Source organism: Haliotis asinina, chromosome 12 (assembly GCF_037392515.1).
Source record: "Haliotis asinina isolate JCU_RB_2024 chromosome 12, JCU_Hal_asi_v2, whole genome shotgun sequence".
Lineage (NCBI taxonomy): Eukaryota > Metazoa > Mollusca > Gastropoda > Lepetellida > Haliotidae > Haliotis > Haliotis asinina.
Genome location: NC_090291.1, coordinates 20,721,324 through 20,740,582, shown reverse-complemented (window position 1 = coordinate 20,740,582; position 19,259 = coordinate 20,721,324). Strand labels below are relative to the sequence as shown.

General features: G+C 37.5%; 1 protein-coding gene across 1 annotated transcript in view; it reads left to right on the top strand.

The window, feature by feature from the left end:
* The window catches only part of LOC137259034 (uncharacterized), a 108,787-nt gene that overhangs the window by 73,190 nt on the left and 16,338 nt on the right, over window positions 1-19,259 (top strand). The window contains exon 6 of the mRNA XM_067796739.1: window positions 11,645-11,675. Within this exon, the coding sequence (XP_067652840.1) occupies window positions 11,645-11,670 (26 nt within the window). The 3' untranslated portion in view covers window positions 11,671-11,675. The remainder of the gene's footprint in view (window positions 1-11,644; window positions 11,676-19,259) is intronic.

The following is a 19,259-nucleotide window of genomic DNA, read 5'->3' as shown; positions in this document are numbered from 1 at the left end:
TTTGAAGACGTTTGTCTTTGGGGACATCAGATTTATACAAGAGTTACTTTTTCTAGGTTAAGATGTTCATACATGTTACTCTTAACGCTGATGGATTCATGAGACTGTTTCTGCATCTGTTTCCTTCCAATATTTGAATATTGTGTGGATTTCTGTAGAACTTATGTCTGCAAGCAAGAAAATTCTGTGGATTTGTTCATGTGATGTATGCCATGACATGCATAGGGTACAACTGAATCAATTCTTGGATTGATATCTTCGAGAACCAGGTCCTGCCTCAGCTCTTGGAATCAGATTCTACTTCACCTTTCATGCCAGCAGAAGCAGACATGAGAATTACTACTGAATTATGCTGAGAATCACAGTTGCCTCACCTGGCAAATTAATCTGACACTCTTTGCAAAGCCTTCATGCTCATCAAAGTGGTGTTAAACACATCATTTTCAGTAATTTTGTAAAATGGCTAACATTTAGACAAGCATTTTGAATTTAGACATCCAGAAAACTGAGACTTTACATGGATATCGAGAATCATAACTTTTTCGGAGTTTGTTCAGAGCATGAAAATTAAAATTGCTTTTGTTAGGTTTTTCTTATTTAGTCATCTTTGAAATTTTGAATATTTTAATTTCTTCACAAAGAACACAGAGAAACATCATAAACTGGTTGAATATAGCAGCGTGATGGCCTTTCACAAACCAAGTAGTTGTACCTATTCAAAGTTTTTAAAGATTATCCATTTGAAAACAGCTTTGAGGATAAGTCTCAATGTCCACTTAAAGACCACTCCACAGCTGAGCCAAGACTTGGTGACTTCTTCCACAGCTCCTTAGATCACGACCTGAAGATGCAGTAAGAACAGGATGTAAATGTCTCGTCAAAAACTTGTGTGCCACATCTCATACAGAATATACATCAACCAGAAACTTCTGAATCAACAAGTTCCAGAATATTCTGGCTTAAACTATCACATGTCCAAGGACAGACAGCATTGGAAAGAGATTGCCCAGTCTTCTACTCAGATTCCCAAACTCCATCAATTAGGACACTGGAGTGACCTTCCAGCTATCAAGATGCATGACACCAGGTCAGGGTGCCGCATGAGCAGAGCAGGGTGTCCAGCCAAGAAAGACCAGTTGTGCTGCAGTTATTCCAGCAGCCAGGCAGAGCTGGAGGAGGAAGCAAAGGTACATCCCAATGTAAACCTTGTATGTGACACAGCGGATTAAACCCATCACTCCCAATAATGTCCATCATGTTTCTTTCAATGGATTACAGACTACAGAGATTTAACACCAACCCTGAGCAAAACATGTGTCACCTCATGCAATATGCCCAAAGTTTGGAGTGTATCAAGAGTGCCACAAGGCTGATGGAAATAGCTGATGGGGAAACAAGGTCCACTTTCTACAACATTTCTTGTCATACACCTTGATTAGATGTTATCTGGCACAAGATGGCCACCCCAAGCCTGGCCTTTCTCAAGTTCCTGGATAAGGGGGCCACCAGCACAATACAGGAGTCAGACTTAACTAATGGTTTCTACTCACCATTTGCCCGATTCTGTAACAAAATACACGATGATCAAGTTAAAAGTTCGCAACAAGAATTATCTAGTTTGGTTTCCCATGTTCCTAATGGAATCAGTCAAGAAGGCAAGGATGGCCCTCAGATGAGGAAATTGGTGATGAATCTGTTCTTACAAGTTGAATATCTTCATGTCCCCATTTATCCAAGTTACCATCACAATCTGCAGTTCGCTGTCAACAGGCAAAGGCATCAGTTAAATGTCTACTATCTGGCATATCCACCGCTCTTTGGCATGTTCACCAGAAGCACAATCCGTGATCCTCGGACGCTAATAACACTACACAGCTACGTCAATGACCTTCTGTCAATAGATCAGGACAAGTAGCAAATCAAGCCGAATACATCCTTCTTTACCATACTACTAGTGTACCTGGGATTCCTGGTCCAGACGTGGTCTGTGCATAAACCACATTACTGCTCTACTGGGGTATCTCCGAGGTCAGAGGATGTACTGACAGTATTGACCTTCAGGACTCTCATTGACAAAGTTGCTACATGTATACAAATACTTTTCGAAACTGATTTTTTTTTTTTGAACCAATGTAATGAGTGCCAAAGATATTTCAAACTGTCTTATGAAAGCATTTCTTTAGCATTCGGGAAAACATCCCTCTTATGATCTTCTTTGGAATTGTTTTTACAAATATCTGCATTGCAAGTGTTTCACACTTCAAATGTCTGTAACTGGACTTGCTTTATGAAATTTATACCACCAATCACAAAGCTTGTCTTACCGACATTTGCCCTTTGTGCAGAACAATTAATGCAAGTCATAGCATCAATCGTGGAACAGTTTTTCAGCCATGTGTTCTTCACAACCTCACAACCAGTAGATGTTTAGTATCATCTATATCACCCCCAGTAATTTTAAAATTCCTGGACCCACCAATGGATATTTATGGTAAACAAGAGTGGTAGTGCATACCATTACATTGACTTAAGGGTTCAAGTGTAATGTCACCCAAAAGTGATGTCACCTGTGATATTAAAACCATAAGTGGTATCATTGAAACAAACTCAGTGTCATAGGAAGGGAGACTTCATAAAATGTTCAAACTGGAAGATCAAGGACAAAGGTCATGCAAGATACTTCTTTTTTCCATAGTTTATAGATATGTATTCCAGTTATTTTGATAGTGAGCAACATTAGGATCAGAAGCATTTTGTTCAGTGAGTCAAGTAATAGGAACCACAAAAATGTTTTGTTTGGCTTATGGTGTCAGTGTTTTTTAACTCACACCAATACATAGTCTTCAGGCCCTGCAAATAGCCATTTCTGGTTATTATTAAATAACTTTCAGTTCAAACAGAATTAAGCTATTGAGCAAAAGTGCTTTGGCACCACCACTTTACTGACATGATATAGTCTATATGACATGTATCATGTTGTCCCAGGGACCATGCGGTAGGATTGTGGTTAAAGTGTGTGCTCATCACTCCAAAAACCTGGGTTCAATTCTCCACATGAGTGCAATGTGTGAAGTCCATTTGTGGTGTCCCCAGCTGCGTTATTGGTAGAATATGGCATCTGGATAAATGCATCATAAACTTCACTCATTCACTCAATCATGCTTTCCAAGTAATATATTTAACCAAGGCATGATACACCACAAAGGTAAGATTACTCAAAATGTCAGTTGTTTTGTTTGCACTAAGGGGAGTATTTGTCACTGCATTAAAATCTCAGTTGTAACGTTGTTATATGTTATAAGCTAACATGATTGCTATCATATCCTGGTGTGAATGTCCATGTGTTGGCTTCCTGTAAGTCTTACTCTGACTGGGGGAGTAACAACATCATGTTTTCACAACATGTTGTACACGTCCCCAGCTACAACTAAGTAGACCTCTTGTTCTAAGTGATCAAAGTAGCTGACAAAACAATCTCTGTCAGTTTTCTGTTATGAAACCAACGGACAGTTTGGAAAGGATGTCTTTAAAATCTTAGCTTCTCACCATTGAACTGTACTTTTTATGCTTTTAACAAATCAATTATTAATCAAGTGGGCGTTTAATTCTGTCTACCACATGCTCACTTGAATACATGTCACAGATATCTTATACTTGATACACATTTGTAGTTTTCTACATATTTGTTAGGGTTCACAATGACATGCTTGTCTGTATCATTTTTTCATTGACTTTCATGTTTTTCCTTTGGGTGTCCTTCAACTCCCCAAGAAAAGGCATTATTCTCTAATCGGTTTTGGATACTTTCAGTTGTGTTTCACAATGGATAAGTTCTCATATTCCCAGAAATTATTCCATTTGGAAACATATTGAACATTTGTAATTGTAACTGAAATTGCAGTGATGGAAAACTTTTGTTTGACCCTAATTTAATAATGTTTTTAATGTTGAAATGTTTCTTCAATAATTGAAAGAATCAGGTTCCAGAGTAATAAAGTAATTTATTTTGGTACAACAAATATATTCATACAATGCATGCCACTTGATTGGGAAGTAGTATATATATGAATGTGATACAGCACTTAATTATGAAATAATACAATGATGCATTATTTAACACTTAATTGCTGATTCCATAACTATTGTTATAAATCATACTTTTTTAGGATTGCTGGGAAATGAGAATAAATGTTTCAGTGGAATTTGATTAATAATATGAATAGTTTTGTGTGGCAATCTAGCTTGAAGTGGTGGGTTAATAAACTGATACAATTACCACAGAGGAATATAAGAGTATATAACATGTATTGTTGCCACTGCAGATGTTACACTGGAAAACAAATGCATTTTTCATGAATGGTTTCTTGCTTAGACATGCTGATAATACTCCATGTCTAGTAAGGTGAGGTAGATTAAATCTGATTTAAAATTATATGTGCTGTGTATGATATGATAAACAACTGCTTCTGCTATAGTGTTTCCACAATGATATAAGGGTATCAGGTTCATATAATGTAGTGCTTGTCATGGGCCTTGTTGGTTCCCTGTTGATGGCCACTTAATACTTGCCAAATCCACAACGGACAGACGGCAGACCATGTGCTCGTGAAAAGTAATAAATTCTAGTGTTTAACATGTTTTCTATTTCATATATGGTTACAAGATCCGAACCTTAAATTGGTTTACTTGTACCTGACGATATTGAATGTGAAGGTTGTAATGTGCTCAGCAGGTATCTCTCGAGTTCTGAGATCAAATTCACAGTGTTATATCTTTCGTCAAGACAGAATTCATCATAGAGGGTTTTGAGAAAGAAAAGATTTTCAAACTGTTCCTACTAGTGACCATCATGTGCAGCGACAAGTGCTACGAGGACAAAAGGTCAGGCTTCCTGGGTCCTTTGTTTTTTTGTCGCTTTTAACAATCATCTTTTGAAAAAAGAAGAATAGTTTTGACTATATTTCTTAGCAGTTCTGTCATAGTTCAGGTTTGAATATAAATCTAACATATATGTGATGAGAAAAACATTTGCCACACACTTTCTAATCAATTTGTATTCCTCATAGACAGGCAGGCTTTTTATCTTTTCACAATAAGTCAAGATTGAAAGAATCTAGTTCACGCACATTTTCTATATTGACGGAAAGTGCAGGGTCCTTTAGATAAACCAGGAATATTCAAAATTGTGTAATCAGTCAAAAAGATCACTAATTGGATAACGTTAAAGCTTGGAAATAATTTGGGGAGCTGATATGGAATTTGGCATTGGTCTCCAGTCCCTTTAGCCATGTGGTCAGTGTTGGTGGAAAATTAGTCAAGGAAAAGGCGGAATGCGCAATCAGATTTTTCCAAGAGAATAAATAGGCAAAGGAATATTATATTGATTTTTATCGCCCAAATGTAATATTATATGCGTTGAATATTAAATACCTTACAGTAATAGAGCCCCTGCTTCTACTGTGAGCAATGGCGTCCACGACACACGCTGTTAAAAACAATCAAATTGATTGGTCGATCCATATCAGGTATAAATTCAGATTACTTGTGCGTCAGTCGTGACTCCAATAACACTTTACTTCACAAATTAATTTTGTTGGAAAATATAATTTTGTAAAATGGAAGTAATCTTTCAGCTGACTGATTTGCAAATGCTGATAAAATCTCCATATTTTGAAAAATGGTAAATGAAGGTCTGTGAACTAACTTCACAGTATATGTTTGTAAGTCGGCAGATCCAACAGATGTGATCACCTTGTCTGCATTACTGGGCAGAGATCTAGGACATGCTGGAGGAACTACACCATACTGGGCTTTAATCAGGATTGCATGTGTGTCTAATGTCTCGAATACATTTCCTTCATGACAAATATTTGATAATCATTTCAGTATGCAAATGAAATTCAACATTTTCCATATATTTCTTTTGTGAGCAATGTTTTTTTGAACATAGACTGAAAGTTTGAATTTAGTTTATGATTAGAATACATTAGTCATGTAATTGTGCCAAAATACCCTTTAAAATATGGAATTATCACATTTTGAAAACCATTATAATACTCTGTTGTGTGAAAATGTTGTGTTTAGATTTTTTTTTTTTTTGATTATTCCAACATTACTTATTCTCTTATGTTATTTTGTTTTTATATCATACAAAGTTGATAGAATGTGCATATAAAAAATGTGCATATTTCAAATGTAAACAGACAGTTTTACTGTAATATGATAACAAGGCCATTAGCATTAAATAGTTTAACATTGAGGAAAATAATTGCAAACAGTGTAAAAATGTGTCACCTCTCTACTTTAGCTCCACTATTTTCAATGAATTGTGTTGTTTGAAGTGAAAGACTCAAATTACAGATTGAACTTGGAAACAAAAACAATAAACTTGATACAGGCTATTGCCTCTCATTGAAGCTGAGGGACATGGCAGCCTCTCACACAAAGGGAGAAAACTCCTGTCTACAGCCTCGGGTTATATCTCAGATGGCAAGAAATGCTTCATTGAATTTGCTGTCTACTTCTTGGATTTTTCATTCTTGGCCTTTTTAAAATATTACCAGAATGTTTTAAACAATGGAAGTTCAGAGTAAAGTATATTTGCTCCTTTAATGATTAAGACAATTTATAAATCAAGAATTCTTTAGTGTAATAAAGCTAGATAATTGTATATATTGATGTTTCAGTTATTTTTGTATATAAACATAGTTAATCAACTGAGAGTGGCTGCTTTCATGCAGAGATATACAAGTTTACAGTGGGTGTTTGTTGAAAATCATGCTGCGAATCATTCTTGTTCATCAAAATCTTTTTTATCTTTTAAGCTTTTTAGTGCTTTGAACTTTGTTGAAATGTAATTGAAAGAACAATGAGTGTATGCTTTTAGTCAGATTGTTCACATTTAGCCCATATGAACATCATAGTATGTTGCTGTCAATACAGTAAAGGCCACTACGGTACACAGGGTCTTTAATCTTGGTGTAGGTCTGGGATTCCAAATCACTACATTTAAATCTAAAAAAACCCTATGATTCCATACAGACACTGTTTCTCACAATATATGTACTTTTTTGCAAGTCAAATATCAATTTGATTCCTGAAATCACCTGATTATTAATTAATGACAGCACTTTTTAAAATGACATTTGAGGGCACTTCACACAAATTTTAACAAACGAAAAAAGTGAATTTATTGCCGAAGGTGTTTATTTCTCCAAGCATAACTAAAGCATGAAACACTAAATCTCTTAGAGACTACTTCTCTCCATTATTAAAATTTCTAATCTATTAAATGACATTTCATTTAGCTGGAGCACAATCTACTATTTATCAGCTGACCTCTTGAGGGTAGTCTCTCCCTTGATAGAACTCTTTCACTGAGAAGGTTAAAAAAAACTTCCTATGAGTATTTGCTCTTTCCAATTATAAGTTTGCAAAAGCAGTAAGCGTTTTTTTAGAATTAGTTTAGTCAACTCAGTATTAGGATGATCAGAAGTGTAAAAAAAAAATTCTTCAAAGTAATGGACAATAAACAATTGCAGTAAATTTGTTTGATACAGTAATGGGATGTAATGCTATTATTATGAGACCAATATCTGAGATGATGTACATAATATTTCTCTTAATGTTTTTGGAATTCAAAACTTCACCTGCCAGTCGCATGGTGAGTTAACATTGCGCACGTATCAGTAGAGAAGCACGTAGTTACTACTCCCTGTTTCAAACCAATCAAAGACATGTTAAAAGGATCCAACGTCCCTATTTAAATCATTCAGTTTTAACATTTGAAAATGTTTGCACTGAAATGGAAATATTTCTGTCCCATTGAGAAATGTATTTTATTGTTGAGTTCTGAAAGTGTTGGTGGAGTGTGGTTTTAATGAGAGAGGTCCCCCTGAGGGGAGGGTCAGCTCTCATGTGTCCCTAGTGAGTTATCTATCTTCCTTATCATGGGTGAGCTAGCACACTGACGCTTTGTTGGCCTATTAATCACTGACACACAATCCCCAATTTTCGCACAATGATTAAATTTTGCCCTCAGTATCATCATGGATATTACAGATTATAGTGATTAATATTTTCATTTTGCTGGCAAAGATCCTGATTAAGTCCCTGTAGCTTCAGATGATCATCAAGGAGTAATTAAAACTTTCACAAATAACTGTCATAAGATGGGGAAATTTCTTTGCTAGGGTCTATCCCACCAACACTATCAGCAAATGATTAAAAGTTGTGTCTATAAATGTCAAAAAGCGCGGAAATTGCAGCAGGATACCAGGCATCACTGTGGATTATTATCCCCGAATAATTAAAAGTGTCCTAAATAACGAAAGTTAGATTGGAAAATTACCAAGAAAAAAATGTCTGCATCCCAGTTTGGTGAAAAACGAGCAGTTTGGGAGTTGTAAATGACACAGTCGTCCTTGGATATGATATTACTGAGATTTGAAAGTGATTCGGGGGATGGCGTTATAATCTTAGCCATTAATCATAATCTTGAGCAAACTTCTGATCTGTTCCCTCTAGGACTTCATTACTCAAGATAGCCAAGTTTTTCCAACTCTAGGATTCCCCTTCTTCTATCTATTCTGATTGAGCTTTCTTTGTAATCTCACTTAATGCCCTGAACTGCTCCAGGGCAGATGATTCACAAGCCAATGTTTGCAATACATACAAATATAGATTCTTACATATGGTATCTAAATTGCCAGTTGTTATTAGAAGTGTGTGGAATCGGTGTTTGGGAAAGAGAGAGAGGAGCTGCAGGGATCGTCAATGACTATAACAGACAAGGATTGGGGGAGACAACTGATGTTTACTGGAATCAGTGTTGCTTTATGGGAAAACAATGATGACAGTCTGTGTTAGGTATATATATAAGACAAACAATGAATGTCCTCAAAAAATGCTGTACTTATGTTTTCACAAGACCAGTTCACGTCAGCATATAGTGTTACAGTATGACAATGTACGCTGTTTTAGGTCCTTGCATAATATGTCTCTTGCAGTACCTTGAAGATCAGATGACAGTCATGGCTTGATAGATTTAATCAATTACAGCCTGCATTGCACTAAAACACATGTCCCTGGTTGTTTTATATTACAGAAAATCACAGGTGTATTCAATTGTCTTTCATAGTATTGGAACATAAAAGGTGTCCTCTTTAGATTTACAACACAGTGAAACACACAGGGTGTTTTCTTGAGATTAACATCACAGTCAAACCAGGTGTTCTCTTTAGATTTACATCACGGTCAAATACAGGGTGTTCTCTTAAGATTTACATGACAGTGAAAAACACATGGTGTTCTCTTCAGTCTTACGTTACAGTGAAACACACAAGGTGTTCTCTTTAGATTTACATCACAGTCAAACACACAAGGTGTTCTCTTTAGATTTACATCACTGTCAAACACACAGGGTGTTCTCTTTAGTCTTACGTTACAGTCAGTTTGTAAACTTAGCCTCAGTAGACGACTAGTGAGGCTAACAAAACCTTTTTAGAGGTCGCGTCAGGTAACCTTTAAGAAACCATAGACAGTCGTGTATTTTCTTGTATATATGTTACCATTAAGAAACATTCATCCCAGCATTGATTGGTTGATCCACTATTTTCTTGTATATATTACCATTAAGAAACATTCATCCCAACATTGATTGGTTGTTCCACTATTTTCTTTGCCAGATTATTTTCATGTGATGGTCACTTCAGTGTTGGTGTGTAGCTTTGTAACCAGCATTAGCAATACAACTTTGATATGATGTTAGTGTAAAAAGTCATTCCAGTCAAAGCTTGTTGGGCATGGTAACACATGTTGTTTCTTGTCCATATTCTAACAAGTTAACAGAAAATGTCTAAAATTCACATTCAGGATATTAGACAATCAAGTAGATTGGAAACATCTTCTGACTTAAACAAGATGATAGTATCAGGGGTGGTACTACTCTTGTGACCTTGATCTACTATATGCTGTGCAAAGTTGCCTCCCTAATCTTTCATGATTTACATCTTATCAAGAGCATGAATACTAAGACTTCCTTAAATATCTTTTCCGTAACACACCCATGGTCATTGTGGTTTTGGGGCAGTAGAGTAGTCTAGTGGTTAAAGGCGTTTACTCTGCACGCCAAAGACCCCAGTGTAATTCCTCATATGGGCTGCTGTGAGTAAAGCCCATGTCTGGTGTCCCATTCCATCAGATTGCTTGGATTTTGCTAAAAGGAGCACAAAACTTAATTGTCTCCCTCATTATGGTTTATAGTCTAACAAAAACATATTGAAAAAAATGGCTACTGTAGTTTGTTTCAGAGGACAATTGAGGTTTAACAGGCAAACTAGTTTCTGCACTAGCTGTTTCTGTGAGGATCAGGCAAACTAGTTTCTGCACTGTTTCTGTGAGGTCCAGGCAAACTAGTTTCTGCACTGTTTCTGTGAGGATCAGGCAAACTAGTTTCTGCACTGTTTCTGTAAGATCCAGGCAAACTAGTTTCTGCATTGTTTCTGTGAGGTCCAGGCAAACTAGTTTCTGCATTGTTTCTGTGAGGTCCAGGCAAACTAGTTTCTGCACTGTTTGTGTAAGATCCAGGCAAACTAGTTTCAGCATTGTTTCTGTGAGGTCCAGGCAAACTAGTTTCTGCATTGTTTCTGTGAGGTCCAGGCAAACTAGTTTCTGCACTGTTTCTGTAAGATCCAGGCAAACTAGTTTCTGCACTCTTTCTGTAAGATCCAGGCAAACCAGTTTCTGCATTGTTTCTGTAAGATCCAGGCAAACCAGTTTCTGCATTGTTTCTGTGAGGTCCAGGCAAACCAGTTTCTGCATTGTTTCTGTGAGGTCCAGGCAAACTAGTTTCTGCACTGTTTCTGTAAGATCCAGGCAAACTAGTTTCAGCATTGTTTCTGTGAGGTCCAGGCAAACTAGTTTCTGCGCTGTTTCTGTGAGGTCCATGTCACTTGGTTATCTAATTCTTTTTGCCCAAACTGTTCTGGTTACTTCCAGAGAACTTGTAACTGCCAGAGATTCCAGTATCTACGAGACACAATTCTTGTCAGACTTACATGATGCATGATGCTTTACTGTCCATGAACTTCATGTCCAGCTGCTGAAGAACAATCAGAGTGAGGCTACTTTCTGCCTCCATTTGGCAGCATGGCCCCTTTTGTCTGGGTGCTACAGTTGGTTATGCAGTATTGTGTCCCTTGGACATGCCTGATGGCTAATGTCATGAGTTCATCCTTCCTTGTGGGTTTCACCAAAGTCACAAGCATCTAAGGTTGGAACACTGCAAGGTTAACTTCACTGCATGCAGACATATTGTGATTTAACTGAAAAACGTTCCAAACTAATTTCACCAAACTCCTTCCCCACCATCATCAGTTTCTTCTGGGGAACAATCCACACATCCTTTTCATATCCTCATCATCAGTTATTTGATGAAGTTTAGCCTTTGATAAGCAAGGAATATATGTGGATAAATTCCAATCCTAATGAGAAAAGTCCTTAATACCTGATTGAAGTTTTACTTGTATGGTTGGCCATTCAGGACTAGAATAAGTCTTTCAAACCAGCATCTATCAACAAGAAATGTGAGAATCATGCTGTAATTCTGAATTTTCTTATGTGATGTTGACCTAATTTGTTTCAGATTTGACGTTACTAAGACTGACATAAGAGAGGTATGAGATAAATGTTATACTATATGTTACTAGTATTGTTTTAATACTGCTATTGCATGTGTGCATGAAACTGTAATTGACACTGTAGTCATAGTTAGCAACCTGACTTGTCCAATAAGGACTTCTCACAAGCATGCCTTCTAATGAACTTATGTCATGTTTGTGAGGATATTGTTGAAAATTACTCTCATTTCTGTTCTGATAATATGGTGGAACAAAATACTCTCTTATGTGATTTAGTCCGCATTTGGCTGTAAATGTGCTTTGTTGCCATTAAATCTTCATTCTGCTTTGAAAATGAACAGAACTGGAATGTTTTGTTAGTATTTTTTTTTCTTTTTTTGACTGAGCATTTTGAAATATATTTTTTAACTGATTCAGAAAAAATATATTGTAATCAAACCACAATTCTAAGCTACGTTGTCATCCATGTTTTTATATGTGCATGTGCTATGCATGTAACAGCTTCTATCTTCGTCCTCTTGCCTCAGATCATTCATGGTGTCAGCCGATTCTTGTGATGGTTGCAACATTGTGAATAAGTCACAATGGCTGTAACCTACTAACATGCTCAGTTGCTCACATCATTAACCCCTGGGTTTTGCACAGGCCGCAGTTATCGGCTTACTTGTGCATTTACAGTTTTAACATATTTGCAAATTGATACTGATATTATGCTTACAACCACATTTTCTCTCTTTTTCACTCAGACCATTTGAGACCTATGAAGGTCCCTGGGTAGAATAGGTCTTCAGCAACCCATGCTTGCCATAAAAGGTCAAGGTCGCTGATTTGGTTGACATGTCATCAGTTCCCAGTTGCGCAGATCGATGCTCATGTTGTTGATCACAGATGGTCCAGACTTGATTATATACAGACCACCGCCATATAGCTTGAATATTGCTGAGTGTGGCGTAAAACTAACCTCACTCACTCATTCACTCAGACCATTTTATATTCTGATGTTATATCTGTTCCTTACTAACACACTTTTATGTCCTCACACTTTATCTGTTCCTTACCAATACACTTTAATGTCTTGACACTGTATCTGTTCCTTACCAATACACTTTAATGTCTTGACACTGTATCTGTTCCTTACCAATACACTTTAATGTCTTCACACTGTATCTGTTCCTTACCAATACACTTTAATGTCTTGACACTGTATCTGTCCCTTACTAACAAGCTTTTTTTGTATTGACATTGTTTCCATTCCTTACTTACACACTTTTAATGCCTTGACACTGTATCTGTTCCTTTTTAACACACTTTAATGTCTTGACACTGTGTATGTTCCTTACTAACACACTTTTAATTTATTGACACTGTATTTTCTTACTAACACACTTTTATGTCCTGACACTGTATCTGTTCCTTACTGTCACACTTAAGTGTATTGAGACACTGTCTATTCCTTACTAACACACTTTAATGAACTGACACTGTATCTGTTCCTTACTAGCACACTTTAATGTCCTGACACTGTATCTGTTCCTTGCTAACAAGCTTTTTTTGTATTGACATTGTTTCCATTCCTTACTTACACACTTTTAATGCCTTGACACTGTATCTGTTCCTTTTTAACACACTTTAATGTCTTGACACTGTGTATGTTCCTTACTAACACACTTTTAATTTATTGACACTGTATTTTCTTACTAACACACTTTTATGTCCTGACACTGTATCTGTTCCTTACTGTCACACTTAAGTGTATTGAGACACTGTCTATTCCTTACTAACACACTTTAATGAACTGACACTGTATCTCTTCCTTACAACCACACATTTATGGCCCGACACTGTATCTGTTCCTTACTAGCACACTTTAATGTCCTGACACTGTATCTGTTCCTTGCTAACACACTTTTATGTCCTGACACCGTGTCTATTCCTTACTAACACACTTTAATGTCCTGACACTGTATCTGTTCCTTACTAACACACCTTAATGAACTGACACTCTGTCTGTTCCTTACTAGCACACTTTAGTGACCTGACACTGTATCTGTGCCTTACTAGCACACTTTAATGACCTGACACTGTATCTGTTCCTTACTAGCACACTTTAATGACCTGACACTGTATCTGTTCCTTCCTGGCACACCTTTATGTCCTGACACTGTATCTGTTCCTTACTGGCACACTTTCATATCCTGACACTGTATCTTTTCCTTACTAGCACACTTTTATGTCCTGACACTGTATCTGTTCCTTACCAACACACTTTTATGTCCTGACACTGTATCTGTTCCTTACTAACACACTTTTATGTCCTGACACTGTATCTGTTCCTTACCAACACACTTTCATGTCCTGACACTGTATCTGTTCCTTACTGACACACTTTCATGTCCTGACACTGTATCTGTTCCTTACTAGCACACTTTCATGTCCGACACTGTATCTGTTCCTTACTAGCACACTTTCATGTCCGACACTGTATCTGTTCTTTACTAGCACACTTTCATGTCCAACACTGTATCTGTTCCTTACTAGCACACTTTTATGTCCTGACACTGTATCTGTTCCTTACTAGCACACTTTAATGAACTGACACTGTATCTGTTCCTTACTAGCACACTTTTATGTCCTGACACTGTATCTGTTCCTTACCAACACACTTTTATGTCCTGACACTGTATCTGTTCCTTACTGACACACTTTTATGTCCTGACACTGTATCTGTTCCTTACTGACACACTTTCATGTCCTGACACTGTATCTGTTCCTTACTAGCACACTTTCATGTCCTGACACTGTATCTGTTCCTTACTAGCACACTTTCATGTCCGACACTGTATCTGTTCCTTACTAGCACACTTTCATGTCCGACACTGTATCTGTTCTTTATTAGCACACTTTCATGTCCTGACACTGTATCTGTTCCTTATTAGCACACTTTCATGTCCAACACTGTATCTGTTCCTTACTAGCACACTTTTATGTCCTGACACTGTATCTGTTCCTTACTAACTCACTTTTATGTCCTGACACTGTATCTGTTCCTTACTAGCACACTTTAATGAACTGACACTGTATCTGTTCCTTACTAGCACACTTTAATGTCCTGACACTGTATCTGTTCCTTACCAACACACTTTTATGTCCTGACACTGTATCTTTTCCTTACCAACACACTTTCATGTCCTGACACTGTATCTGTTCCTTACTAGCTCTCTTTCATGTCCGACACTGTATCTGTTCCTTACTAGCACACTTTCATGTCCGACACTGTATCTGTTCTTTACTAGCACACTTTCATGTCCTGACACTGTATCTGTTCCTTATTAGCACACTTTCATGTCCAACACTGTATCTGTTCCTTACTAGCACACTTTTATGTCCTGACACTGTATCTGTTCCTTACTAACTCACTTTTATGTCCTGACACTGTATCTGTTCCTTACTAGCACACTTTCATGTCCGACACTGTATCTGCTCCTTACTAACACACTTTAATGTCCTGACACTCTATCTGTTCCATACTAGGACAGGTTAATGTCTTCACATTGTGTCTGTTCCTTATTGTTCTTTCACTTTTATGTTGTAAGGTTTTAAAAGTTCATTGTTGTCAGCACCATTTGAGATCTGCATCATTTCAGGCTTGCCTTCCACATGAGCCTAAGATGCTGCAACATAGCTAGACTAGTGTTGAAATCAGTGTTAAACCCAACTCACTCACTCACTCACTCACTCACTCACTCACTCACTCACTCACTGTCCTGTTGTTGGGACACAGGTAGGTCAGTTGTCTATTCACAGTGCTGAGTTAGTCCTTTAATTGCTCCGGATAGTGGGTACAAACCCCACTTTCACCACTTATTCCTTGGTTTAACAACAGCGTACCAGTGCTCATTTGTGTAATCGGAGTGTCAAAGTTTAATGCCAGCATCAGAGTGGGTGTTAACCCCACATCGCACTGACACACAGCAATATTACCCAAATACTGTGAAACTCAACTCATTTTCACTCACACATTCACTCTTATGTTTGATCTGCTGTTAACATGATGTCCAGTATGCAACAGAAGTGAAATGTTATGAATAATAACCATCTGAAGTACATTGTCGTCAGGCTGTCCATTGTTCGCAGTGTCCTTGGTTTGGTACCTCTTGATCTCTTTGCACAGATCAAGAGAGTGTACGGGTTCTCAACCTGGAGCACAGTCCTTCTGACAGGCTGGTTAATGCAGAAGGCTGAAGTGTTAGGGTGTCTATGTATTCTATGGAAAGTTCTTGGTAGGTTCAACTAGGCTGTGTTTTCTTGGAAAAGTCCCATTCACTGTCTGGGTTGCATGTACAAAGGGTAAGGGCCCTGGACTGATAATGACCCTTTCCAGCCAGGATCACCCGAACCATTTCTGTTGCATATTTATTTTAATCTGAGAAACATAATAATAATGTATTTATACAGCACCTAGTATCCACCTGACTAGTTTCTCACTGGACACTGTAATCAGAATCTGATTATTATTTCCCCGGGATAACCCAAACTGCCTGTTAGACGCTAGGAGGTTGTTAATCACATGACCTACCTCACTATGTACCCATTTTCTACTGGGTAAACAGGAAACTTTTAACAAGGTCACTTGCCTAATGTGAGACCATTCATATCACTTGTCCTTCATTGTGGGGCAGGACTGAAGTCCTATACACTTTCAAGAGACAAGCCATCCATGCATGCTTAACTTGCGTTTGGTTGAATTTTCCTTGAATTGTGACCAGTGCTCAAGACCACATGCCACACATTTACAAGCAAAGTACAAAACAAATAAAACACACGACATACCATACAAGTAGCAGAGAAAAAAACAGTTTGTGTGAAGTCTAGACCATCAGTGCACCCAAACAGAAACAATACACTGAAAGACAACATTAACAATTAAGAAAGCCCAAAGGCACAATTCGTGCAACATTCAGCAGATTGGCCTATTCCGCTGTGTATTTGATACGAGCGTGTAATGTGCACTACAATGCAGAAATTCAGCATCCACATATTACGTCTTCCTCGTGCACTTCTGAATGACGTGACATCATGCCTGTTGTGATGATGGTAAGTCTTTAGCCTTCGCTGCCTGGAAAGCATGGTGGTTTCTGAAATCACACAAATATGAAAGTTTCAGGTTCCTCAGTTCCTTTTAGTGTTACTACCAAACAGCGGCAGTAGGGTAACCTAGTGGTCAAAGTGTTCACTCGTCACGACGAAGACCAGGGTTCTATTCCCCACATGGGCACAGTGTGTGAAGCCCATTTCTGGTGTCCACGCTGATATTGCTGAACTCACTACTACCAAATAAGTCCAATATTCAAGTGCAGTGACTTCAAAAAATGATAATGAACTAGTCATTATGAAAGCTAAGATAAGAATGAAAATTTTTCTATTTAGAAAGTATCATCACGATATGGCTGCAATATTGCCAATGTGACGTTAAATTTTAACTCACTCACTCAGTATTTAGAAAATATGTTGGCATATCCCTATTCGCATACAAACCTCTCCTTGTTTAACAGCACCACATGGCCCTATGCCACATGGTGCCTCAAACCATTAAGCTTCTCCTTCGATGACGAACTGTATAGTTGTTTGGTAGTTGTTTAACTCCTCACTCCACAATATTCCAAGATGTACCTTGGTGTCATTTTGGACATTGCTTGACTGTCTGTTATGCAATTGAATAAACAGATTTTAATCAGAATGTTCAAATATTCACAGCTGGAATAAAGAATGTGCCATGGTGCGATTTTGCACATTGCATGATTGCCTTTTATGCCATTGAATAAACAGATCTTAGTCGGAATGTTGGACAAATTGCAATGGCATTGTTGGCTCTCTGTAAATGTTACCCTTACCATATTATGTTGATGACAATCTTTTTGTTTTCTGGAAATATTAAACAGATATGATTCTGACAGACCATTACCTATATCTACCTTGTTGACAGTATTTATTTGTCAACATTTGCAATGGGATTTCAAAAACAAGGTCTCTGCAAACATTCAGTAACCATGATATTTTCATCCATTTCCTCCACTGCAAATGATTTATTGTCAGAAAGCATTGTCTTACATTCAGCGTTACTGTTTCCCTTTATAGATATAGTTTAAGAAACAACTGAAAAAGGGATGAAGAAGGTTGCTGTCAGCTTGAGTTTATGTCATTGTTTTAGCTTTGTTTGAATCTGCAGACGACCTTCAGAGACTGTCATGGAAGGCAAAAAATAGATTGAATTTCACCCATTTTCCAAGTGTATAGTGTGAGCCTCAAGATATAGTAGAATCAACATTGAAGCAAGAAATTGCAGGCTGTAAAATGATCAAAAGCCTGGTGATTTGGCCACTTTTTTTGCAATCTTTGCTCAAGTGTGAAATGTTAGTTCATTAAAAAAATTTCCATTATGCCTGACTGCCTCAGATTTTGTGTAAACTGATTAGTGAAAAAAGCAGACAACGGTAGCAGGAAATGACCACATTCAGACATCGTAATTAGCTTCGTAAATCACATCTTTCCTTGCTAATTGGGATATTGGGATCAGAATTTGTTTGACCTTGATAAGTATAAATCTATCTTTGGTCAAGTTGTTAGAGGAACTTATGAGCCATTACAAGTCATTGGTACTGAAGAACTTACCAATGAAATGTTACCCAATTTGTAATATACTGGTCATAAAAGAACAAAACAAGTCACGAAACATGCCACTTCAGACCAAAATAGCATGTAATGCATACTAGCAAAGATATCTACATTTGTGACAGGTTCTGACGTCAGTGATTAACATTGACATGCCTTTCTAATCTGTAAGCATTGTTTAGTCGTTACTGTTTCTATGTAAAACTATGAATATTTCTTGACATATAAGTTCGAGACAGTAATGAAAAAAGATTTATGTATTTTAGAATGTTTTTCATGTGTGCTTCCTATTATTTCCACTGCACTGCATGTTACTGTATGTTGCAAGTTAGTCAGGAGGGGGACATTATAAGTTGTCCACTGGTTGCGACGGGGCCATGGGTTCATGTACCCTAGAGGTTTGTTTATGTTCCTCGAGCCCACAGGGCAAGGGGAGCATAAACAAACCTCGAGGGTGCATGAGCCCATGAACCCCGAGGAACCAGTGAACAACATATTTATCGTACCGAACACCTGAATATTAATTTTGAACTGTTTGAAGCACTTCTGTTGAATGCTAGATGAATCGCCATTTTGCAGATGACACAAAGTAAACAGATTTAGAGTTATGTCCCTTCCATCATTTTTCAATCACAAAACATTGTTAATTTCCGTGCTTGATGCTTGATTCAATGTTATTCAAGATAAAGAAGTTCTACCATGAAGCACCAGAAGAGTGAACATTGAAAATAGTACATCACCTGGAAGAGGGGTACATTGAAAATAATAGAATAGTGCTTAGCCAATCAGAAAGCGACATTCATGTGTGATGTAAGATAAAGGTTGATGTACTAACAATGTTTGTTTATGTTCCGTGACCCTGATGGTACATTAACTCATGGGCCCCGAAGCACCACTGAACAAGGTATTTATTTATCTTACCGAACACCTCAATGTTAATCTCGAATGGTT